The sequence below is a fragment of the Labrus bergylta genome, chromosome 14 (genome assembly GCF_963930695.1).
Source record: "Labrus bergylta chromosome 14, fLabBer1.1, whole genome shotgun sequence".
Lineage (NCBI taxonomy): Eukaryota > Metazoa > Chordata > Actinopteri > Labriformes > Labridae > Labrus > Labrus bergylta.
The window spans coordinates 18,398,659-18,424,761 of NC_089208.1; the positions used below are offsets into that span (position 1 = coordinate 18,398,659).

General features: G+C 39.1%; 1 protein-coding gene across 5 annotated transcripts in view; it reads left to right on the plus strand.

Moving 5' to 3' along the window:
- Positions 1–973: 973 nt before the first annotated feature.
- grik1a (glutamate receptor, ionotropic, kainate 1a) overlaps positions 974–26,103 on the plus strand; it is a 34,059-nt gene continuing 8,929 nt past the window's right edge. For 2 of the 5 annotated variants that reach the window (XM_065963235.1, XM_065963234.1), the window contains exons 1-13: positions 974–1,414; positions 9,695–9,862; positions 10,772–11,029; positions 13,069–13,250; positions 14,056–14,109; positions 14,203–14,373; positions 14,778–14,921; positions 16,821–16,928; positions 17,178–17,222; positions 21,848–21,961; positions 22,338–22,541; positions 23,779–24,002; positions 24,620–24,738. In XM_065963235.1, the coding sequence (XP_065819307.1) occupies positions 1,285–1,414; positions 9,695–9,862; positions 10,772–11,029; positions 13,069–13,250; positions 14,056–14,109; positions 14,203–14,373; positions 14,778–14,921; positions 16,821–16,928; positions 17,178–17,222; positions 21,848–21,961; positions 22,338–22,541; positions 23,779–24,002; positions 24,620–24,738 (1,921 nt within the window). In that variant the 5' untranslated portion in view covers positions 974–1,284. The remainder of the gene's footprint in view (positions 1,415–9,694; positions 9,863–10,771; positions 11,030–13,068; positions 13,251–14,055; positions 14,110–14,202; positions 14,374–14,777; positions 14,922–16,820; positions 16,929–17,177; positions 17,223–21,847; positions 21,962–22,337; positions 22,542–23,778; positions 24,003–24,619; positions 24,739–26,103) is intronic. The other 3 variants (XM_065963233.1, XM_065963236.1, XM_020639845.3) reach the window with 3 other exon arrangements.

The window sequence follows — 26,103 nt, forward strand, 5'->3', positions numbered from 1 at the left end:
GAGTTAATGAAGTTTGTCCATAGGCTGCTTGTTTGTCAGAGGTCCAGGTTGAGTTGGCAGATTGGCAATCTTGTCCACATCACTCTTGTTTTCCAGCTCTGAAAAAGTTCGCAAACAGTGTGATAGACAAAATATAAATTCTAACATGATGAGCAATTTCCTTGAAGACAACAAAAGCTTAATATGACTGCCTTTGCCCCTTCTACACTTAACACAACGACAGTTCTAGTTAAAACAAATCTAATGAAAGTTTGGCATGTAAAATGTCGTCTATTTATTTACACCAACAACAAACCTCAAGCAGATTTTAAAATGTATTTTTGGTGAGTGCAGTGAGGGGACTACTACTCTTAATTTTAGATGTAAAAATTCAGTCCAGTATTTAAACACTCTCACTTTCAATAGTACTGAGGCATGATGGGAAGGCATCCCGTGACCCAGTAAAATAGACCTTGCCTGTCTGCAGTGAGAGATAATCTGGCATCTGCGCTGTAACCTGAAGATTATTCTCCTCTCATCAGGACCAGTGGAGAGAACCGCTGCCAATCCATCTGCTCCTTAATCCAACCTGCACTGAGCCAAACTAGTGTTGGATCACGCGCCTTCAGAATAAAAGCTTGTCGAGCCATTGAAGTGTTAAAGAAAGAAAGAAATGGTGACAAATAATACATCCGTCTCAATTTACTTTATTTCCATATATATTACAACAATTACTGGTTATATATAATACTGGTAATTAATGGTTAAAATATCTGTTTGAGCTGAATTAGTGAGGTCAAGCTGTTTATGCTTGATATGACGTTGTGGACACTGCAGTATAAACCATGTGGCATATGACCGAACTTTTCACAAATATATACTTCTGTCAACAGCAAGTGTATCCAAAAGACCTCTGTGTCCAGGTGTGCGCTGTACCTTAAATGTTTATTATTGTATTATTTTGAAAAGTCGTACCAGGAATCACTTGTGATTCTGCAAGTTTGACGCTGATCCGCGCGCTCTCTCTCCCTCCAGCTGCTGCCACCCCGGAGGCGCACTGACTGGTGAGTAAAAGTGGACGCGTTGACGTCGGCTCGCTCTTTCTGTCGCAGCCAGTTTTTGTTCAGAATATTGACTTGGAGTACATTTCAAAGGAAAGTTGGATCCATGCGACTGACATGTTTCGTTTTTTTTGATGCGATGGAGTGATGCAGAGTGTTCAAGGATCGCAGTGGGGATAAAACTTGGGGTTGCGCGCTGGCATGGCACTTCAGGTGTTCCAGCGCTCGGATAGAAGCTGTTTCTATGCTCTGTCATGGTGTCACTATCTGCGGTGAGATTGCCCGGAGCACTATGGAGGAAAGAAAGAGACTTTTCTTCTATCTTCTCCTCTCGGCGCAGCTCTGCCTGAGCTCTACACAAGTCCTTAGAATCGGTAAGCGCAACAGCTGTTTACGCACGGAGCTGTCAGTGATTCTCTGCTTGTGTGTGAGGTGGATGGAAGAGTCTGAACCAACAAAGCTACATATGAGGTTTCTATTTTATGAAAGAAAAAATAATGGTATCTCTGAAATGTCACATTTGAAGTATTTGGTTGTGATAAATGTGTTTTTTGTGACCTTAATGTTATTCATTTGCCCTCAATTTGGCATCACTCAGTTTTTTGTGCCACGTTGCCTCATACAAGTGATTATAGGATCACTTGTCCTTGGTAATGGATATAATTACAGTCATTTTGTGTCAGATGAGGAAAAAAAATACATCAAATGACAACTTTACTCCCTTGTGGATAATTTATTTCAGGACATAAATGGTGCCATACATCAGCTCTTATTCATTGTGGATTCTTTTTCTTCCTGAAGGATGTTATTATAGTCTGGATGAATTTAATACTGTACAGAAATAAAATGTTTGCAAGATCCCAGTGGAAATGTTCACTCTGAGTCTGAGCTCATCAGATTTGTAATTTCATCATACTGAACAGACAGCATCTCCTAGTAATTGTTGTTCTGTTAAAGTGTATTCCAAAATAGTAGAAAAGTCGAAGTTTTCTTTTAGAATATTGTTCAAATTCATCTTTCAGCACCCTTTCCCATCAGAGGGGTTGTTTCACATTTTGTATTAATGCAGTATGTTTTAAACCATTTACATTTTAATTGGATCTCAAGTTAAATCATATAACTTAATGTATTTTATGCTCTACTCAGCCCCTCAAATAGCTGAAAATAATAGATTATTGATTCCTCCATGTGTTTTCATGCGGCTGTATACCAGACACTACTGCTGGGGTGTTTTAAATCAGAATAGTCTGCAAACAGCTGATCTTTAGACACTGACTCCTCTCCATCACTGAGATGGATAAGTAGGCTAGGGACAGGGATGTAATCATCTTTTGTCCCTCTGTCATGGGTCTTGAAGTCTGGTTTAAAGAAGCAAGAGGACTTCACCAATACTTTAGTGGAAAAGGAGGAGGTGGTGAGCACTTTAGACTGTGTTGATTATCCCATCGTCTCACTCTAAGAATTTGAATCAGACCAGAGTAAAAATGTCGATCCAATCACATTAGAGCCAGGTGGATTTTAAAGATAAAACTGATTTTAGATTTGCTGATATGTTGGCTATTAACTTTGAGTTGGAATGACTTTTCCATGTGCATTTTGCACATAATAAGGCATGCATTCATAAAATAAGGTTATAACGGTTTATGTAACATTATTATACACTCTCATTCTTGTCGTCTGGTTAATAGTGGCTCTGCGTATGTACTGAAGATAATACTTAAAGAATGGTAATCCATAAAGTCCCAGTGCATTTTTTCTGGACAAAAGAAAACGGATGCACGTCTGTTTTATAAAGAAAAGTTTAAAATGAGAGCATAGCATGCTTTTAAAAGCTTACACTGTATGACAGTAGTATTTCAACAAAAATGAACCATTACGGGCATATAAAGGATGTGGAGTATTTAGAATATGGGTCTACATTTTGGTGAACAATCCCCTTGCTGGCTGCGCCTTCTGACGGAATAATTTGCTCTTTTTAAAAAGTCCAATTACAAGCTATTCTGTCTTTCTCCTTGAAAAATCATGAATAAATGAATATGCAAATATTAGGCTATTCATTTCAAAAGTTTAACTTCTTGACAAAGGCTGTCCTACTTTCCTAAAAACTCAATTCTCTATGTATATGTTCACTGGATATTTGAGTTTCCACTCTGTACTCTTGTAAGTTGCATGTCGGACAGTGATCGCTGGGTCATCACATAATCAGCTTGTTATACTCAGACGAAGGGTTTAAAACTGATTGTTTGAAACACGGTCTTAACACCTCCACCCACCCCATCCTCAGACACACCCCTCAAAAAAGTTGAGCCGCCCCCCCCTGGCTCCTCTGTAATTTTGTAAGAAAACATTCATTTTATTTTTGTAACATATATATTTCATTTTTAAACTAATCCCACGGAGACATCGACCTGAGTTTAATAATACATTGGCCATAAAATTAAACATAATCAGATTTTTTATTTATATAATGACGTTTCAGTGACGTAAGTGATGATGACTGTACCGTTGCTGCTGTATTTGATTGGTTGGTTCATATTGTTGTTGTTGCAAGTTCTCACAGTTTGTAGTCATTTTAAGTGTCTAGTTTTAAGTGAAAGTCTTGAGTCACTTCAGTGAAATACAATAAGGGTGTGCCAAATCGCTGAGTAGGGACAAATTTACTTTGTTATCCATAAGTAACAAGGAAGAGAGGAGTATATAGTTGGGATAGCAACAGAATGGTCTATCAACCAATTATTATGCTAACATAATAATGGGAGGTCGTGTTGTCAGAGATGGTGAATAATGAGGACAACGAGGAGGACGGCGATAAAGCGGACTGTTCAAACAATAGACCTTCCATGGTTCACAGCTGTAGGGTCAACGTCGTGAGCCAAAAGTAAGCTCCTTCTGTTGTCCTGCTGAGTGCTTCAGGGTACTAACTACAGTTAGCTTTTTTATTTGATATACTTTATTAATCTCTGAGGGAAATTCGGGTTTGCACTCTGTTATTTATAGGGACATGCTTCTCACACACATAGGCCCGAATCACACGCATGCACAAACAGGACTTGTGGACATGCATTGGTGGAGAGATGTCAGAGTGGGGCTGCTACAAGCTGCTAAGCAGAGAGCACAACAGAGCAGTTGGGGGTTCGGTGCCTTGCTCAGGGGCTCCTCGAGAGTGTTCGGGAAGTGGCCTGGTGCCCTGGTTACCAGACCAACTTCCAGATTTGGTCCGCACCAGGATTGAGCCTGCGACCCTCCGGTTGCCAACCCAGGCCCCTATGGACTGAGCTACCGCCACGAGCTGGTTAGCTGGCTAGCTGGTTAGCTGCGAGATGATTTATCATGGTTAACGTTAGTGATGTTAGTGATGAGCCTTTTAATGAATCTGCTTAGCTTTTATTTCAACTTTCATCGTGGTTTTTGAGATTATGTTTCTATACTATTTGTATGCCTTTTGTTTTGATTGAAATTAATGTACTTGCCTGTCAACACAAGCTCTTAGATGTTAGTTAGCCAAGTAGGCGACTCATGAGAAGCGATTTATTAATGTGGCGTTTGAGACAAACACAGAATTTAAGCTTTATAAATGTAGAAGTGACATGAAAAAGTAATTCACTGTTTCTTTAATGGTATTATATTGTCACAAATCAGGGCGGTGCATCTTCACTGGTCTCACGATTTTGGATCAGGTTACAATTTCGATAACATGATGCTTCCTCAATTTTCTACATTACTGCACATTGCTACTTTTTCATCAAAGACGAACAGTCAGCTGAATATAAACTATCTTTTTATTATTAAGAAAGTGCTTTAGAAATCAATGTCAACATTAATGTCTTAACTTTGTAAATCAAATTAAAGAAATTACACTGGTCCAGCTGGACAATCTTTATTGAAAGTCAACTCAGTGAACATAAACTATTTTTCTGTCACTGCGATACATCATGAAAATGATTAATTTCAACACTTCTATCACTACATCACTATAGCAGCCTTTAATCAATGGACACATATGGACTGGAAACCACATGCCAAGTAAATTATAGTCGAATCAAGGGCTGGTTATCTTGATAACATCACTGTAAACTGGCCGGTCTTTCTTTTTCAATATGGACGGCATGTGTTTGTTTTATCTGTTGAAGGCCACAGTGGCACATGCAGGGGGTTTCTGATCTAGAGTTTAGCTCTTGGTCACAAATTCATATTCAGCACCATTTCAGCCCAATTAGTTCAGGTTTGATGGTTCATCTCAGATCTCCTTGAACCACACCAGATCAAACATTCACAGTGTCCCTGCATTGCATACAGTTCGGCTCCTTTCTCTTAAAAGTGAGTAAAGTTATGTTGCTGCTGTGACTTACAATTTACTCACGATACCTGCTTAATTTTATTCATTAGTTCCTTTCTCTCCAACAACTGGCCATTAGGAAAACAAATGAATGTCTTTGCAGCCAAATTGCCAGAGTTTTGGAAAGTTGGCCTCACTTCTGTCTGAGATATATGCACGGAGAAACAGTGGAATCGGCTCACTTCGGAGCACAATCGTTCATCATGCTGGCAGAAACCCAGGATTCCTGGTTGTGAGAAAGGAGAGAGAGCTGTTGTTTGTCATGGAATTGCATGGTGCATATTAGTTACTCATTTGTTTGAATCGATGGTGTTGTTTCATGAGGCTTTTCTTGTGATGTGCAGGCTGAGTTTAGGTTGGTGAGTTAACCATCACTTTCTGCGTCTTTTCAGTCTGATTTGTGACACTTTTGTCTTCTAACTTGTGAAGACAATATAACAAGAAAGGAAGCTGTTGTTGGTTTTAAAGATCATTTTTGGGGCCGTTTTCCCTTTATTGGACAGGACAGCTGAAGAGAGAGTGGGGGAATGATATGCAGCAAAGGGTCGAGGTCGGAGTTGAACCCACAGCCGCTGCGCTGAGGACCACTGTCTCCTTACACGGGTCGCCTCTTAACTGCTAGGCTATCGGCACCTTGTTGTTGTTTTTTTTGCATCATTAGGTAATTTATCTATCTTCAAATCATATTTTTTTCAGTCCTGTACAGAAGATTTGATTTGAAATTAATTCCTACTTTTTCAGGAGTTCTCTGATAGGCTCTTGGTGAACGATCAGATTCGTAGACCATCATCCTTTTGGAGCCCTAACAGTCATTTTCAGTCGTTTCTCTCCGTCTCTGTTTTCTCTTCTGACATCCCTGATTGCATGTTTGTTTTGTTTCCCTTGATTTGTTGTCGGGAAATAAAATGTTTCCCCTGTGTTTTCTAACCCAGGGTGCAATGAAATGTCTGTCATTCAGTCTGACACCTGAGACCTCCCCTTTTTTTTTTTTAAACCAGATGCATTTCCTCCTGCCTGCAGCTACATCGCCTCTTTCAAGTGTTTTCACAGAGACACAGATGGCAGTGGTTCCTATAACTGTCATCAAAAAGGCAAACTCTCTTACTTGTCCAACTCAGGGATCCTTCATTGCTGTTCCAAAGATCCACATTTGCACTGAGAAGCCATTTGATGTGTAACTGCCCTCTGCTGAAATGTAGTGCTAAAAAAGATGACTCAACTAAAGTGTGCTTTTTGGTGAACATCATCTGGAGGTCAGATGGGTTTGAATGAAAGTTTATTTTCTTACTTTTCCTTCCCAGAAACCTCACTTGATCAGAATGGGTAGAATATGTTGCTGCTACAATTAGGTAACCTTGCATACTAATATATTTAATTGACACTGAATCACTCCATTTTCAATCTGTAGCGTGTAACTCAACAGAGTTAGATTTAGTGTTTTTTTTGTTTTTTTTTGCAGTTGGACAGGCTCATGTTTTTAGAGGCACAGGAGATTTCTAAAACCCCATAATTTCTCGAACACACCTGCTCCATCCAGATTGTGCCAGTGTTAAAAATGCCTCTGTAATCTCTATGCAAATGGCAGGTACATGTTTGTATCTGCAAGTCAAAAATCTTTTGTTTGAAAATGAGAAATCCAGTGTGTTCCAGTTGTTCAAAAAGAAAAAAAGAAAATGGAGGCATGGAGGTGGTCCAGCTGTAACACTTTCATTTTTTGTGTACTCTCATCCTCAATTTGGCACTAATGAGCCGCCTGTGTTTCCAGCAGTGCATCTTGAGTGTGCTCATGTTTTATGCAGATAAAATCTACCTGCGACTCCAGGCGCATGTTAAAAAAGCATTTACAGAGTCCTGGGGTTCATCTGAAACTTTTAACACTCATTTATGCTGCCTTGTTGGCCAGATGGATATGTGTTCCTGTGGCAAATAATTCCTCATTATTTGGGAGCTGAATGAATGCTTTTAGTGCTCTGAGGCTACATTAATTCATTTACAAAGAAAAAACCTTGTTCAAAAAATATGCCAATCGTTATGAATGACGCAGTTGCAACTCACAGTAGAGTTCAAGCTACGCAAGAGCGGGTGACACATGACGAAGGTGAAACATAATTATTTGTAATTAAACAGTGTAGTGATGGATGGTGTAAGACTCTCCACACACTCGCACACAACCATCTTCATCTCCCCGAGAGATTGATCAATCCTGCATGACGGATTGGCACATGGCTCCGTTTGGTTCTTCAGCTTTCCTGCTTTATGTTTTCCTCCCACCGCAGCAGGCAGCTAAATCTCTCACGAGTCTATTGTAGCGAAACCATATCTACATTTCTATTCTTCCAATTATAGCCATGGACCCAGTAATCACTGTAATCGCAGCAGGAATGACTTTTTTATGTTAATGGACTAATGGGTCTTTGCTATAATTACTAATTGGCTTTAGTTGCAGTTACATGAACGGATGTGTGACACAACATCTTTAGAGTGTCTGTATCTATGTAATGTGGGTAATCTATGCATGTGTGTATGATTGTATGGATGCATGAGTTTCATTTAGCATACAGAGCTTTTCAGATAAGTCATTTTGCACAGGGTCTGTATCAGCCATTAATCGTGAGATTAATCGTGACACCAGTCGACATTGAATCAGGTTAAATGTACAAGTAGGATTTCCAAGATGTTTGAATGGTTAAATCCTGCTTACTGTATCTTCTTGACATACACAGATGGAGCCCCTTGAGCACTAGTAAATGTACAGTAACTGATCAGCAGTTCTCTGACCATGTCCTGATGTTTTTTTCTACCCTGCCACTTTTACGATAGTTTCTTTAAATCTCTGAGCAGGCTAAATTAAATAGAAGCCAGGATGTCTCACAGACTCTGCTGAACTGTAAAAACTGCATGTTTGTGGGAATGTGAAACTAGAGTGGAGAAGTTTACAAACTCACATAATAAAACTCATATGCCTTTTGTTCTGTGTCGAACTTCTCACAAATACTTCGATTGTAGCACAAATTCATATCAGACATTTCAGGGCCTGATTTGATTCTGTGTCTTGTTTTTTTAAAGGTTCTTGAGTGGCTGCTTTTGTTTTGCAAATGCTTTAATTACCTTTTTTTTTTGGGGGGGGCAGGGTATAATATAACTAAAATGATTTTGTGAGAGAAGGAAAGAAGTCAGCGAAGGATTTGACTTGTCTTCAAAAAGCCCGTTTGGAACATCCACGAGAAGCTTTGTTTCAACATTTCATACCGTCAGGAGCAATTACGCTACTTCCATTTCATCTTGCCTCTGAGTCCCCACTTCACATCTTCTGCACCACAGATGACAGGACATTAGTGCGTAGATTCTGGGCCATTTCAGAAGTCTGTCTGAACGGCATTGTTTCTCCGAAGCCTGCTGACAGCTGATCCATGCACTGAGCAGTGTGTGGCCTTGGGTCCCCCATAATATAAAACGTGAAAACAATGAAATAGCAGCAACTATATATCAACTATGAGTCTGTGACTTTCTCTGCCACATTAAGAAATAAAGTGTCTGGACTTTTCTTGTTGCCTCGGAGTAAAAGTTTGATTATTTTTTTTCTTAGCGTTTAAAATTCATCCTCATTTGTATGCTTCTGTGAGAATTCCAAATTTATTCTCTGCTCGTTAAATATTGAAACTGGAGGCATTGGAACTACAAATATTATCTTTTATTGTGGACATCACATATTTATCGCTTGCTTTATGACTGTGAGATGTGGTTTGCATAAAAAAGGACTGATCTGAAATTAAATGACCCCCATTAAGTCAGGCTGCTGATAGCATGAGGTGTAGTTTAAGGTAAAGAAACAAATAAGTGTTTTGTCATGTTTAACTGATGCTCAGGTTGTGTGTTAGCAATATGCTACATTAAAATTAAACTTTCCATAAAAAAAACAAAGTCAAGAATGGGGAGCACCGATACGTTCAAAGTTATGTCGTGTGCCCCATGTACAAAGGTTATAGTACTGTTGTGGGATTGAATGCGACCTCGGTCAAAGAGGCCCAAAAAATAACTAAAGAACAAGAATATGTAACCTTTTAGAAAGGTCTCATACTAGCATTTGTGCCCATTGAAGTATGTTAAATAGATGGAAAGGTTGACAACAAAACACATTGGGAGAACTCACAAATAACAAAATGATTGCATACAGGTGAAAATTTAGCTGCCATATTGTAAGATGACTATCTTGTCTAAGTTTGTGTTATGGATTTAGAATCATTAATCAGAGGTAGCAGAAGTTATTAAATCTACACAGGAGCTCAGAAGTGTCTTTGTTCTCCATCTCCTGATGCAGGTGGTATTTTTGAGACCCGGGAGAGTGAGTTAGTGAGTGTGGACGAGCTGGCGTTCAAGTTTGCTGTAAATAGCATAAACCGCAACAAGACCCTGATGCCCAACACCACACTGACCTACGACATCCAGAGGATCAACCTGTTCGATGGCTTTGAGGCTTCCAGGAGAGGTGAGACATGATAATGAGACCTAGGTCTTTACACTAAACTTAGTCATTATAGCATAACGATTCCCAAACAACTGTTGCTTTTTAAGGTTTATTTAACTATTTAACCATCTTATTCTAGCCATTTAAATGTGTTTGCAGCAGGTTGAATCAGTTACATTAACAATGCCATCCTTAAAGCCCCTATGTTTTTTTTTTACTTGTTATGAAACAGACTGAAATAAATATTGATACCTTTTTAAAGACCAACAAAACCAAGAGACCCACAGTGACAAGACTAAATATTTCTATACAATATTTGTTTAATGCTTATAACCACTGCCATGGATAGTTTGTGTCAAACAAGACAATTTACAGCATGCTGCAGAAACTGCATTTAAAAAAAAAAATGTAATAACATTTTCCACATAGAATATTAACACTGAGTCATCAATTTGATTGTTGAAACTTAAAAGAAAGCAAAGTAATACTTTTGCTAGAAAACACTTCCCCAACATCTGCAGGATAAGGTCAACAAAGAGATACGGCTTTGTCGACATGGGGCGCCAAAGTTGACACGCACTGAAAGTTCTCAGGAGTTTAACTTTTTGGGTCTACAGGATAAATTACATCTCTCTAAGGCATATAAATGCATTTTTAGGGTGTCCAAACATTGATACTGGACCATAATCAAAATATTAAACCCTTCTAGCAGATACAAGAAAAAAGGTGTCTTTCCGACCATTTGATTGACTCTGAATTGGGTGAATCTTGGATCCAGTTGGATACTTGTCTTAATCTCACTTTCTCACACAAGACAAAAAGGAAGTCTACTAAGTGAACATGGATATGATTTGAACTAGTTGTAAAACACTGTTGCATCCTCTTGTTCAAGCACCAATAACCTGTATTTGTGTTTCCCTTTGCTCCCAGTGTGTGACCAGCTGGCTCTTGGGGTGGTTGCGGTGTTTGGCCCCTCTCACAGCTCTTCTGTCAGTGCTGTTCAGTCCATCTGCAATGCCCTGGAGGTCCCTCACATACAGACCCGCTGGAAACACCCATCAGTGGACAACAAAGACACTTTCTTCATCAACCTGTATCCAGAGTACACGGCCATCGCCAGGGCCATCCTGGACGTGGTCACATTCTTCAAATGGAGGAAGCTAACAGTGGTCTATGAGGACAGCACGGGTAAGGCTTGTTGTTTTATCAGTCAGACTCTCATTATTACTTTCAAAGATTATTTATATACCCAAAAAACTTTAATAGCCTTAGCTTTTTTTTTTACTTCAGTGCATGAACACACCCTGTCTGTATTAAGTACATGGGTTTATTCGAGATGGGTCTTCAATTATTTTTGAACACAACTCTTGAAAAATGTTTTTTAAACCTGTAAGAATATTTACCTATATACACGATTAGGCTATTGATGAACACATACAATAACAAATCATTAAATTGATCTTGCTTTGTGAGACACCACATCTCTGCCAACCTGCTGCACTGAGAGAGAGATAAGACCCCTGTTAATATACTCATGTATGAGTGCTGTGCAGACATGTAGGCCTGCAGAGCTGTCATAGCATATCAGAGTGTTTTTTATTGTGTAATGTAGATAGAATAGACAACCGTTAAAATTCAGCATGAGATCCATAATAAAACCTGAATGATTGATATTTGAACCTTTAATTCAATGAATAAACAAAGGACATATGTTTGTTCAGCTTTCATTTTGATCAAGTTGCGGGAGACTCCAGTGCTGATGGATGCACATGCTTTGGATTCACTCGCAAATATTAAGCTCAAGCTTATGGTTTACCTTCTTCCTCTCACAACTAAGCAGTCTGGCTTTTTTTTTATCAGCTTTATTTAATCTTTTCAAGTGTCTGCTGCTTCTTCTCCTTTTTATTCCATAAATGTGAAAACTGACACCTTTTCAGGACAGCACACAGAGAACAGAAAACTTGTGGCCTTTTAAAGACAATTTAAAAACACTTAACTTAACTTAACACTAAATCAACGGCAGCATCTAAATGAGAACACTGGTATTTTTTCCAAACTTGCAGCCATCCCTGGTTAGTGAGAGACTCATTCTTTAATTTGAGTTTTTACATGCTTTTACATTTATATATATATATACATACCGGTATATGGAAATAAGAAACAAACAGTAGTAAGAGTAGTACCAATGATCTCTGGAAGGTATTTTTGTTGAGGGGAAAACGCTGCTTATGTATCGATGATGATCAAACAGATAAAGGTAGAATCAGTTCAGGTTAATTTTACTTGGCTACAGATTTTAGATAAGCCCAAAAATGCGTCTCTTCATCATTGATTTGATTGATTGATTGTCTTTAATGTCAGCCATATCCCCAAGTTACAACCGTACATTTATTATAGCATAATATCAATATTTAAAGATGGATTTTTATGTTTTAAAAACACAAACACTTTTTCTCCACATCTGCAGGGAAAATGAATTGTGCTTCCTGCTGCATCATATCAACCACAACATTGCATGACATTTGAAAGAAAGAACTGAGAGGGAGAAGAGGTCAGAACTGCTGAATTGTGTTTTCTGGACCTTACAATATATTCATATGCCAGGGTTATAATTACTCACAAAAAAAGAAAAAAACTATTCCACTGTCAGCTGCAGTCACCTTCCTCGTGCTGGCCAGTGAACCCAATCTGTGACGGGGCACGAGAGCCTCGCATCAAGCAGCTGCCAGTTTCCCTGCCCTCTGACTTCACACCTCGAAGAGCCAGACAACAACAATGAATCGAGCGGTGTCCCACATAGAGCCCCTGCCAACAACGTAGACCATATAAAACTAGCGCTGTTGAAATGTCATTGTTTATAGATTTTTTTTTTTTCTCTATCAGAAATTACTTTTGATGAAATGTCGCTCAGATTCATACCTGCAAAATTACACACTCTTGTTCTCGCATTTATGGAGAGGATATAAGAAAGCAGAGTATGTGTGTAAGCTGCAGTGTGTTTGTTTGTCATTGGTGTGCAGAAAAATAAAATAGAAGACTCTGAGATGCTGTTGTGAATGTAGATTTCATCTCTCGGTTACAGGATACCTGTCCAAGTTTTCGTGACAGGAAGTTCCCAAACTACAGTCATGTTCTGTATCTGACCCTGATCTTTCTGGAGGAGAGGGACGATAGAATTTTTTCAAAGGGGATAAATGGGTAGTTGAATTTTCTGTTTCCTTTGTAAGGTCTGATGCGGATGCAGGAACTGATCAAGGCTCCTGCCAAGTTCAACCTAAAGATTAAGATCCGCCAGCTGACCCCGGGTAACCAAGACGCCCGCCCGCTGCTCAAGGAACTGAAGAAAGACAAAGAATTCTTTATACTTTTTGACTGCTCCTACCGTATGGCTGCAGAGCTCCTTAAGCAGGTTGGTCCAGGGATTGATCTTCTCATTTGTTCTTTTTATAACACATTCATGTATCCCTTGGGGCCCACAACTTTTGTGATTCTTGTCAAGCAATTTTTTTCTATGTGCCAGAAATTCAAAAGAAACCCATTAGCATGTTTTCAGAGGCTTAGATTTTGATTTAAATGACACCCATTAAAGGATGTGATAAAGAAAAGTTGTTGATTTGCCTCTTTAGGATGAAATAGCACTTCCCTTTTCAAAGTCATAATTTTAAATGGCCCAGAACTTATTTCCTAACACACTGGTTTGCTATTTTTGGAGGGGAAAAAAAAAATCGTCATCCGAGTTAGATGATGACAGATGGTAGCTGATTATATCTGATTTACAGACATGCTGACAAACATATTTTTGACTATCCATGTGTGCCTCATTTCCAAAATGGCTGATGGACTGGATAGTGTAAAGTTTCATATCCACTTGTGTTCTCATGAAACTTTGTAATTAAAATGCAGCTGTACAAAAACAAAGAAGAGAACCTTGTGTAATTTTATTCAGTCGTTTCATTTGTAGCTCATGTGTAGTTAAAGTCAATCATTTTTCTCTGTGAAGGGTGACACCCTCTATCATAAAACAAAATAAACCTAAGCGTATAAATGTACAACACATGCGATGGACCGTGCAAAAATTGAAATGACCTGCCAAATGACTTTGTTATTGAAGATGTGACACTGTAGCTGCAGCACCAGAGAGCTCATCACCTTTAAAATAAGCAATAAGGCTCAGAATTTTCTCCATTACTTTATTTCTTCTTTTCAATTTGCAGCTTTCATCTATGGGAATGATGACGGAGTACTACCATTTCTTCTTCACGACTTTGGTGAGTGAGAAAAGTGTATCATCTAAAGCTGTTCTGTTGAAGAAAACAGTCAAAGTTAAAGTCCTCATCTCCGTCTCCTCCCTCCACTCACAGGATTTGTTTGCGTTGGACTTGGAGCCGTACCGCTACAGCGGGGTCAACATGACTGGCTTCAGACTGCTGAATGTTGACGACCCATATGTGGCCTCAACCATGGACAAGTGGGCAATGGAAAGACTGCAGGGTCCCAAACAAGAGAGCGGCCTTGTGGATGGAATCATGACTGTAAGCCCCCTTGCAGTTGTTTTTTTCATGTAACTGAGCAATAACAAAACTAACACCTGCTCCACTGAAAGCAAATGATGCTTATTTGTATGCTGCATGCATGTTTGAATAACAATTGTAAACTGCAAGCATCTGCTCTCCTGCAAATCTTTGTTGGAGCTATATTTCTACATGGTAAAAATGATATATTGGTTCCTTCATTATATACAGTATATACTAGAGGTATATTGCTATATCTTGTTCACTTGTTTACTCATTAAGGTGTACAACCACTATCAATCATATTACATTTTCATCGACCAGCCATGATTTCAGCTGTTTACTGATGTTTGTTTGTTTGTTAACTGTATCGTGTAGGAGAATAATAACAACAAAACCTCCTCCTCTGACTTTCTCCTCTGCAGACAGACGCGGCCCTGATGTATGACGCCGTGTTCATGGTTGCTGTAGCATCCCAGCGAGCCACTCAAATGACCGTCAGCTCCCTGCAGTGTCACCGCCACAAACCCTGGCGCTTCGGACCTCGCTTCATGAACCTCTTCAAAGAGGTCAGTAGCAGATAGTAGCTTGTAGATCACAGCGAACGGAAAAAAACCTGTTACACCACGAGTATGGCTCAAACACACCCCTGTCGCTTTTCGTTTGACCACCGTGCATGTTCAAAAAATACATTTTAGTTTGTTTTTGAAAAAGGCTCAGTGAGTACAATAACCTTCTTCTAATCTCTGTTGCAAATTGGTAAATGAACAAACCTAGGTGTCAGATCTTGTCACGTGATATAGGTCCCCTCTCACAGGCTCTGCTCCTAAGAGTACACACTTTAAAAATATATCAAATGTATGTACATATAAGCATACAGCTTAGCCCAGCGGTCAGCCTCGACTGGATGCCTGCAGACGGAGATGAGGCCTTTGATGCACGAGTGTTTTGATCTCTTAAGTCTTAAATCCAGCAGAGGACCATTGCCTGCCATGGAGAGGGAACATTATCATTCAATCCCCTCACTCATATTTCCTCTTCATGCCCCCCTCCCCCCTTTTACCCCCTCCCCCCTTTTATTTTTTTCATTTTCTTTGCATCTCCATTTGGCTCTCTTCCTCAGCTTTCTTTTTTGTTTGCCCCTGCCCATCCTTTGAAGCATCTGTCCTCCTGTGCCATTCATCACTAGATAAGAGCCTTTGTTGATTGCACGAACCAGTAATGTGTCTCACACAGCACTCGATTAAAAACCATTTCTGACCAGAGAGAGCAAAATATGAGGACACAGCTTTCATTTCAACTGCTGAAATAAAATCCCAGCGCTATAACCTTTTGTGTGTTTGCTATCTCCCCGTTGGCTATTGTCGCTCAAATTATTCAGTTTTTCTGTGGACAAAATTAAATGTATTGTGTTTTAAATGTCTGAACACATATTTTTTATTTGAATTCCCATCATTTCAGGGCTGAAACAAACAAAGAAGGTAATGAAATTTGAACTGTTGACCACTTGATGATAGTAGGTTTTTTAATTACATGTTTGTACTGACTGATTGTTTTTTTAGAACCTGTTTTCACTACATGATGTGATTTGTAAGCGTTTACCTGTTCAGAATAAAAAGATAAACACAGAGAAGAGCTGCAAAAATCTATGTCTGTGGCGGTATAATAGCTTCAATTTGAGCATTTCCAATTTAAATGTTCTAACTCTGAAACCATTGGGCTACAGACAACCAGGCATATCAGATCTCAGAGTATACTGTATTCACAGGTTTGGATCACTTTTCTTTATTCTAGCCTTGAATATGCTAGAGGTTTCTCTCATTTGCAATGATTCCAAGATACTGAAACACGTACAGTACCATTAAAACAAACCAAAAAAGAGCATTCCCAAAGTAAACTTTACATTGAGGTGTACTGGTTTGACGTTTTGTTGTTTGACTCTACCAGAAATGGAAGTGCCAATCTTAAGAATGTGTTATAAATATGTTTGAAGCAACAAAAAAAACTTGTAATATTTAATGTTCAGATTTAGAAAATGACTGTCCACCGATAACGACCAGTAAATATGATGTACAAAGTGCACACACGCACACATACATTATAATGACATATTTAATAAAAGTAAGTCATTAGCATTTTTTATTCAAATTTAAATAAAGGGTTTGATTGTTTGTTAACACAGTACGAATTTGACTGTGAATGTCGTTATCATTGCTGTCATAAGCATTAACCTTCATGCATTTTAAGACTGCACTACAGAGCAACCAGTAGCTGTCTTTCAGTCTCCACCTGAGTCTTTGAGCCGTCTGTCAACACTGACTTCTCTCGCTGCCTCGATCTCCTTCACTTGCCCTCCTGGGACTCTGCTGCAGAGCTTCAATGAGGCGCCGCTCATACACTGAACTTAGCCGGCATTCGAGACTTTCTCCCACATCTCTCTCTCCCTTTGCATCTCTTTTTCTCTGCAGGCACAGTGGGAGGGACTGACGGGGCACATTGTTCTTAATAAGACAGATGGCCTGAGGAGAGACTTTGATTTGGACATCATCAGCCTGAAAGAGGATGGCACTGCCAGGGTGAGCACACGGGCCTGGAACAGACAATTACACCACTCTCATGCTCCTTCCTCGCTGGCTGATTCACATTATATGTGTGTGTGTGTATGTGTGTGTTTGTGTGTTTGAAAGGGAGATAGAGTTTCCTACAATCCTCATACACCTTATATTATTTGGCTTAGATGTCCAGTCATGAATGTCAATTATGTTGCAACAACTTATTATTTTTTTCCACACTGCTTCATCTTGCCCTCTCTACATTTTCAAAAGGGAGTTACGGAGGGTGTAAGTCGGCTCACGAAAAGATGGATCAAGGTTCGTGCCAGTGCCATGTTTGTTCAAAGCTTTTTTTTTTTTTCTTTCCCCTCGCCCACCCTCCCGTCTTCACCCACTCTGTATGCCACACACCGCCCTGCTCCTTGCCTCGTCAACCTTGTTTCTCTTCACTGATTTTGTGTACAGCAATGCCAATGTATTTGACATTTCAGTTTGCCCCGTGTTTGGGTTCAGGCGCCGCTCTGACGCTTGTCAAAACTTTGTCAGCAGTGGTAAAAAAATAAATAAATATCACAGGCTATTCCTTTTTCAAACATCACAATACTTCCATGTGAAGTAAGGAAAAAGTCACGCAACAACATCATTCAGTTTCTACTGACAGTAGAAAATAATACAAATAAAATGTACCCTTACTTAACTTTTCAAGACTTGTCAGTCCACTACTTTAAATGTGCTTGGCTATTAGAAGGCCTTCATGCTGTCATGGGGATCATACAGGCTAGCAATATTTAATTGCAGCCAAAAGGGATCCATCCAGCTGAGGACACAATAGCTTAAGACGTGCAGTAACACTGTAACACTTTCTTTTGGTGGATACATGCGAAAATACTCAGTCCAATTATTTTTAACAACCTAGTTTTTATAATCAGAGCTTTCTTCTATGCCATCTCTAAAACATGTATTAAGGAAATTAGGCTAATTATCAGCTGGGCATTCAGTGAATTGAGCCATCATTGTTTTGTTAATGTTAGCTCTCTTGCTATTTCTGTAAAATTGCTGAATAGCTAACATCATAAAACTGTCTTTAGTGGATGACTTCAAAATACAAGGGCTTTGTTGACTTGTAGCGGGAGTGCAGAGTGCTTTACAAAGCATCCTACTCCTACACCACATCTATGCAGCGTTGCTACAATAAGCTAAGCTAAACTGGCTTACTTTCTTCAGAAAAACATCAGTTGGCTATCATCCCAAATTACTTTACCAGCAAGGGTCAGGTTTCTTAATTGATGCACCTCCAATGAGACCTGGGCCACCGCACATATTCAATCCTAATTCTAATGGTTCAGAAAGCGTATTTCAGACACTAACAAAGATGTACCATGTAAAACAAAAGTGTTTAGCTAACATGATGCCAAGTTCCCTCGTTTGTATTTTGAGAGAAGCTGATAGCTGGCTTAAGCTTCATCTTACTGCATCGAAATGGTGTGAAAGTATACCCAGGCCTCAAGCCAAGACGTAAAATGTACTCATGCTGGGTGAGAATGAATGGCTTGTTTACATGAAATCTTTATTCTTATTTGCTGCAATAAATTCTGACCTTTTTTGATAAGTTAATTGAGAATGCTCATATTGCGATAACTTGCACAGCCCTACATGGAATTTTCTGAAAAGAGCAAATAAAAAATCATAAGCTTTGTTTATTATTGCTCCTTTATGTGGTCTCCGACGATCCACTGTAATGTTATTTACTTTAAATTCACCTTTGCTTATCTTCTTAAAACTAACGTGATGACTGAAAGGGCAAATGGTGAATTAATTCGGTACCTCAAAGACATTTTACTTCCAAAAGTTGGCAATGTTTTTCCTTTCCAACTGGCTTAGTTATCAGACAGACAGGTATGCAGGCAGGCAGCAGCTGTCAACTTTCTAAAGCAGTGATTTATACTGTAATGGTATTTTAATTCCATTCAGTACTTTAGACCTAAAAAGCCTCTCCTCAGAGGAAATACCCCCAACATGGGGAGCACATCACATAAAACGCTCGACTTCATGGTCATGAAAAATGAATTATCAGCCCGCTGCAGTTGTGTTAGTTCTTGGGCACTGGAGTGTTAAATACACTTTGAAGAGGATGATGGGACTAGACAAAGTTAAAGTCTCCTGAGAAATAAAGTATTTTCTCTTAAAGTTGTTGACTTTCTGGAAATAAGGTTTTATTTTTTTTTTCCCTCCTGGCTTTCTTGGCCTTGCTTAGTGTGTCTCCAGCTTTGTGGAAACGGTTCTCCAGTCTGATTTGGTTCTGGAAGAAGATGAGCTTTAGTATGCAGCGATAATATTTAACTTGCAGCGTTTGAGAGCGAGTTTTTTCTGTCAGTTTTTATAGCACACTTTGTAGTCGGAAGCTTCTCTGCTATGCACGATAAATTTGCAAGCCTGTACACAGTAAATCCATGACTTAGGGCTTTAAAAAGATGATGACTGTATGTTGTGCGGTTGTCCTAAGATAAATTTTAGCATTGACTTCATTGGCTTGGTCAGATTACTTCATTTCTAAAACTTAAAAACTGAATAATCGTGCAGTTGATATTTCATAGAGGATGATACCATCCCCAAAATAACAACATGAGAATGTGAAACTGCACAATCTAAGAACAAAACACCTTCCACACCCTTCAAAAATGATTGTTCTCACTCTGTCCATTTATCTTTGAGATTGAGAACAATACAATTAATTAAACCCAACCCCAGCCGCTGTGTTGCTCATCTGCAGTGTCCAGAGATAAGACAGATTTATGGACTCCTGCACAGAGCGGACCCTTTTGCAAAAGTGCCACGTCGGAGATATAGAGTGCTTTTAGCAAGGTTATAAGTGAGCACATTTTCTGTCTGTGTGACTCTGAATAAGATAGAGCGTAATGAAGAGTGAAGAGCATGTTATCTTTTCAAATAGGTAATCCCACACAGCCCTTTTTGGAAAACCAAGTCTTGAAAAGAATGCCTTCGCTTCTGTAGAGCTCCGTTTAATAAGAGGTACTGATGCGTTCACTACTACTCATCGTCTCACGCAGTGAATGACTGAACAGGCCATTGTTTCTGAATGAACATACCCATATTCATTACTTTCTTTACAGAGCAAACTGCAGGAAGAAGGAGAGCTTGTCTCCATCATTCACTTGAATTCTTATCGACAATGAAGCTTGATGGTTTAATGCACTTAACAGTATCACATTGCTGTCATGAGCCCCCCCTGACCTTTGCTCAGCTCTTAATGAGTGAGGGGATTTGAAAGGGTCGAAATCCAGCTGCCAGACGCCTCTTCTAATCTGATAACTGTCTGGATTATACCGCCTGGTCTGATGAACCAGACACTTTCAGTCACTGTTACAGTGAAGGCAAACACCATGCCGTCCTCTATTTATACAGTCAACTGCTGTACACACCTTCAAACCATCTCTGGCCCCTCCCTTTGTGGTTCCCAACTCCTCACCACCCCTTCTTGTAGAGCTGCAAGTAACGTATTTTTAGTTGTTGATTATTGCTGTGATTGTCCTCTGAGTTGATAGATGTATCCTTTGCTCAAGCAATAATAGTGTCCTTATATAATGTTCTAAAGCCAAATGAAAAGTTCTAAAGGTCTTGTTTTGGATTTTGTTACAAAAAAGGAAGTACATAGCTTATATTTGTTACTGAAAAACATGGTAAGGTCTGACATAAATGTAATGTATATTTTTTGTCTATTGGCTAATTGGCTAATTGAGTTACTCTAGAATGAAGCATTATTATAAAGAAACACACCTGATCTAATGGTTAAATGTATTGAAAATGGATTCTCATAAATGATAATTTTTTGAAAATGTTAGCGATGTAGACTCAGTTATACATTGAAGGCCGACATGATGCGAGAAAAATATGCAATGTGTGACGACATAGTTCAGCATTGGGATACTGATATAAAGTGTGATAAAAACACAAATGGCAGGGTGCATATATGAGCCATAACTCAGTTGCTGTGTCCATCTGTTGTCCCTCCTTAAGACAGTACCTGTGTTCACAACATGTTCCTCCAGAATCCCAAACAAATCCAAAAAGCAGTTTTAGTTTCACTACTATGTTGGCACCTATAAATCAAAGGGGAGCTGATAGCTGACTTGAGGTTCATTAGACTGCATTAAAATGGTGTTAGAGCATCGCCATTATACCTAGGCCTCCATCCTATAGATATAACGTATATAGCCTACTGTATACTGTGTAAGAAAGCGATACATGTGTGTTTATTGTGAATTTGTGCAAGAAGTCCTTTCCTGTCCTAAGCATTAATAACTCATATACGAGTCGTTTTCTTCTTATTTGTTATTAAAAACATTTTTACTCGGGCTGCACACTGTGTTCATTACCCTGGAGAAATCACTGAGCCCTATGGGAGTGATATTGGTTTGCTTCAATAGAGCTGTAAAATTTTTACCTGGAAGTTTTTAACAAGCTACTCCTTCATTTTCATACTCACTGTACATAAGGTGAAGATTTTGGCACTTTACCAGCAATCATCAGAGCAAAGCCGAGCAAAGGGAAATGTTGTAGAGTAGTGAATGGAGCAGAAGGCTGAACATGTGCCAGGAGTGTCAGGTCTTTAAAACCCTTTATGCTTCTTTTTCATTTTTCTGTTCGATGAATCAGAAAATATGATTAATATGCCGCGTATGGGAGCAGTTCAGGTTCCTGTGAAGACTCCAGGACTAAATCTGAGTCTGTTTGTTGTATGCCAGGGTTAATAAGGACAATCAATCAGCTTCTTGTAAAAAAAAAAAAAAAAAAGATAATTATTTTGATGGTTCAAACACGGCTTGACTCAAAGTTTTAACAGAACTAAACATCTAACTTCAATAGCAAGTGTCAAATGGCTCTATCAGGATTCAATAAATCTAACGCCCTGTTTGCCTTTTCAGATTGCTGTGTGGAACTCGTACAAGGGGATGAACCTGACGGAGTCCAGCCGAGACAAGAATAACAATGTGACCGACTCCCTGGCTAACAGGACTCTTATTGTCACTACCATTCTGGTGAGGAGGAAGGTTAAACAGAGGACAGTATAAAGAGAAGGAGAAGCATATATGGGATGTGAAGTGGGAAGAGAGTGGGGGGGGAGGACTCTGAACTGGAGAGTTTGGACAGGGGGAATTTGGATTTTTCCACAGTGCTGTCTTATTGTGCTCATAGTCGACCATACACAGATAAAAGAAGCTTATAACGAATGTTTTACACTAAAATTTTAATAGTTTAATTCATCGAATATTCATACAAATTTGAGGCAGATGGATTTTTCTCATTGTTTGTCCACTCATTAAAGAATCATCTCAAAGTTTCAGTATTCTTTAGTTAAGAAGTGTAGAGGGAATGTATTAACAGTTGAATAGTTTTAATTTTTCTTTCTTTCAGGAAAATCCGTATGTGATGTATAAAAAGTCTGAAAAGGAGCTGTCTGGGAATGATCGCTTCGAGGGATACTGCCTGGACCTTTTGAAAGAGCTCTCCAACATCTTGGGTTTTACGTATGAAGTCAAACTGGTGGGCGACGGCAAATACGGAGCCCAGAATGACAAGGGGGAGTGGAACGGGATGGTCCGCGAGCTGATTGACCACGTGAGTTTACTGCAGATACTTTTAATGTATGAATATAACCACTAGAGGTATGTTAGTCCAGTGCTTTTAAAAACAAGAGGTCAGGTCCTTCAAGGGCGATTCAGTCATCTGAGTGACTGAGATGTTAATTGTGTAGTGAAGAAGATAAAACTTTCATACAAATCTTTAGTCAATTTCTGTAAAAATGGCAAGACATTGTTTCAAAAGCTTGAGAAGTTCATTTTACAGCTAATGAACACAACATTAATACTCATGTCTCTGTATGATCATTTGACTGTTAAAAGAAAGGATGATATTTATTTATTATTGAAACAGTATTTATGCAGATACAAGACAAAATCAGTAAAGAGATTAGAGGTACTGCTTTGTCCACAGACTGAAAGTTCCTCACAGGAGCTTTAAATCATGTAGCGAAGTAAAATGTATCTTTAGTGAAGCAGCTGACAACTCGAAGACATCCGAAACCTGAAATGAGCCCCTGTAAACATTTCTTAATCTGTCAGAGCTCACAAACATTTTAACAAGAAAACTATTAAGCAGCTCTAAGTTTAGTTTAAGACCAGTATTAAGAAACACAACACAGGAATAAAAAAAGTTGAGTTCAAATACCCCAAAGTATACTTCAAGTGCATGATTTGATTTAATGCACTGCTACTCCTTACACATTTTCTACTATTAATCCAAACGGGTCCAAATAAGGTTAAATACTTTTTTTATAAAGTTTATTAAAGGTCCACCTCCACACAAACTAAGTCTAATCATTGAATTTGAACATTGATTTGGCAAATAAAATCTATTATAAAGTTCAAACAGCAGTCTGGGGCAGCATTGCTCGGTTTGTACCAGCTGCTGCCTCTGGCTGAACTTTTGAACTCATTAAACGTAGTCAGTAGTGGTGAATTATGGGAGATTTTTTTTTTACTCCTGCATATTAATAGCTTTAAATTTTGCCCATGGACCTTTAAAACTCAGTTGTTTAAAGATAGCTGTTGCTCACATCCAGTATCCTGTCACCAGTCTAATGGAGAAGAGAGTTTTAATCTTTCTCCATTCATCACTTTGAGCTCTTTTGTTACATTTAATGTTCCATATTTTCTTATGTATATATTTTCATAGTTTAATCCTTATATCTTGAAGATGATAAGTAAAGAATTTTCCTGGATATACACAGAAACTTGTGATATTGATGGTGTTCTATAGTATTGCTAACTTTGTTTTCTTTTCTTTTTTTTTAAAGGTTGCAGACCTCGCTGTGGCTCCCTTGACTATCACCTACGTTCGAGAGAAAGTCATCGACTTCTCGAAGCCCTTCATGACTTTAGGAATCAGCATCCTGTACCGAAAACCTAACGGAACAAATCCAGGCGTGTTCTCCTTCCTCAATCCCTTGTCTCCTGACATCTGGATGTACGTGCTGCTAGCCTGCACAGGAGTGAGCTGTGTGCTCTTTGTGATCGCTAGGTAAGAGGTTGGATTGTTGCCCGTGATAATGACATGATGTCGGATTGGATTGAAGGTAAAAGGGTTGCAGGAGAGTAAGCTGTAGACCACAATGATGTTGATTGCTTACAGAAAAGTCAGTGTTTCGGATAAACTCTGAGCCTTTTTAATAAGAGCCCACTGGCGATTCTGATGTATCAAATTCACATGAAAAAAATAACAATTTGTTTGTACAAATTGGCATGATTGTACCTCAGCAAATCTCTAATTTTGCATTGAAATCCTTAATTGTAAAAATCATGCTTTTAGCTGCCAGTTCGGCTTTCAATGTGGTTGTGAAGTAGCCGGGAGTAATTGCGAGCTCGCTCTTCACTCCCTCTCAGGTATTGTGTGAAAGCACTTTCAGTAGGTTGCTGTCAGAAACCAATAACTGAGACATACATCTGCTGTGAAAACCAAAGTGTTGATCGCATTGGTGAAGAACTCCACTGAAGAGAAGTGCCAGTGTGCAAACAGGCCTCAAGTAAAGCTCCAATATGACACTAAGATGAGGTTTGCTTCCTAAGATGTTTCGAGTTTCTCTCTGAGTTTGAAATGTCATCTACTTTTTCTCTCTCTGTTCTTTTATTGTCTTGCAGGTTTACTCCATATGAGTGGTACAACCCTCATCCATGCAACCCATCCTCCACTCTCATACAGAACAATTTCACTTTACTCAACAGTTTCTGGTTTGGAGTTGGGGCTCTCATGCGACAAGGTATTTATCTCACAGTCAAAGGGATTTGAATCAGTATTTTTGTGTGGATTGAATCATTACTTCTATGTGGAAGAGGTTGAAAAAGCACCTGAATAAGTGCTATGCCTGTGTTCTCAGACTTTTTTTAGGATTAGACACACACACAAAAAAAAAAAAAAAACATGGGGTGCAGATGGCCTAGCGGTTACCATAGCTCACGCCCGATGTACGAAGGCAATAGTCCTAAAGTAGGCGGCCGGTGTTTGAGTTTGACCTGTGGGTCCTTTCCTAGATGTCATTCCCCATGAAAGCTACACATGAGTGACGTCACTCCGGCTTCGTCCATTAACATTTACAGTCTATGGTTTTAGATAAGGTAAAGTCATTGTTAAGGTTATTCTATGATGGGGATCTTGATGGAAAAAGACGGTGACTATAGGTTTTTAGTTCATTGTTTTGGTTTTTGTTTATTTTATTTTTTTTGTATTCCCTCTCGTCTGTTTCCTTTCTGTCTCTGGTGCTTTCAGCCTAAAAGCTTTAAGAAATCAGCGAGTAGCTTGATTGGTGTTCTAGTGGACCAGTACTTCTTCTTTAGAACAAAATAAATAATTACTGGACTTTTTACAAGGGATATATATTCTCAGGTAGTGAGAAACATAACTCCTAAAATATCAAATATAGCAGGTTGAATGCGTTACTAATAGCAACGACTGCAAAGGCCAATGCGCTCTTGCTGAATAGCTGTCTGGAATCCCTGTACAGCAGTAAAATCTGAACCAACACTGCTCGAAGCTGTTTGAATCAATACTTGCCTCCAATTTTCAGCAAATGTCTTTTTCATTTAGCCTGGATTCACTCCCAATGAATGGCAAACAGGCCCCGTCATAAGAATTATGTTGCAATTCACTTGGAGTTGACCTCCCCTAAGGCGAGAGATTTGGGCTAGATAAGTCCCATATGTCTGATTGGACGAACGACAAACCTACTGACAACACCAATTCACTACAAAATGATGATTCAGATGAGATTCAGATGACTTGTGCTGACAGCTAGCAACATTTGTCAAATTAAGGTGAACAATGTGAAGGCCTTTACCTTTTTTTCTGATGCAAACCAGATTACTGATAAAGATACAACATCCCTGTTCCTGCTGATGAGGTGTTATTCATAATAGAATCCATCATCTTATCCCAAACAAGCTCAGACAAGTATTACAGTGAATGTAATGTAAGTGACGGGTGGCATGCCCACATGTCGGTGGTGTGTAATTTAGCTGTTTGCTGTCCTTGAGCTCTCCTGGGACTCTGTGCCTGAGAATAACTGACCGTTATGTAAACAATTCTCCCTGATCTGTTCTTTACTCTGAGAGAGAGCACTTAAGAATAT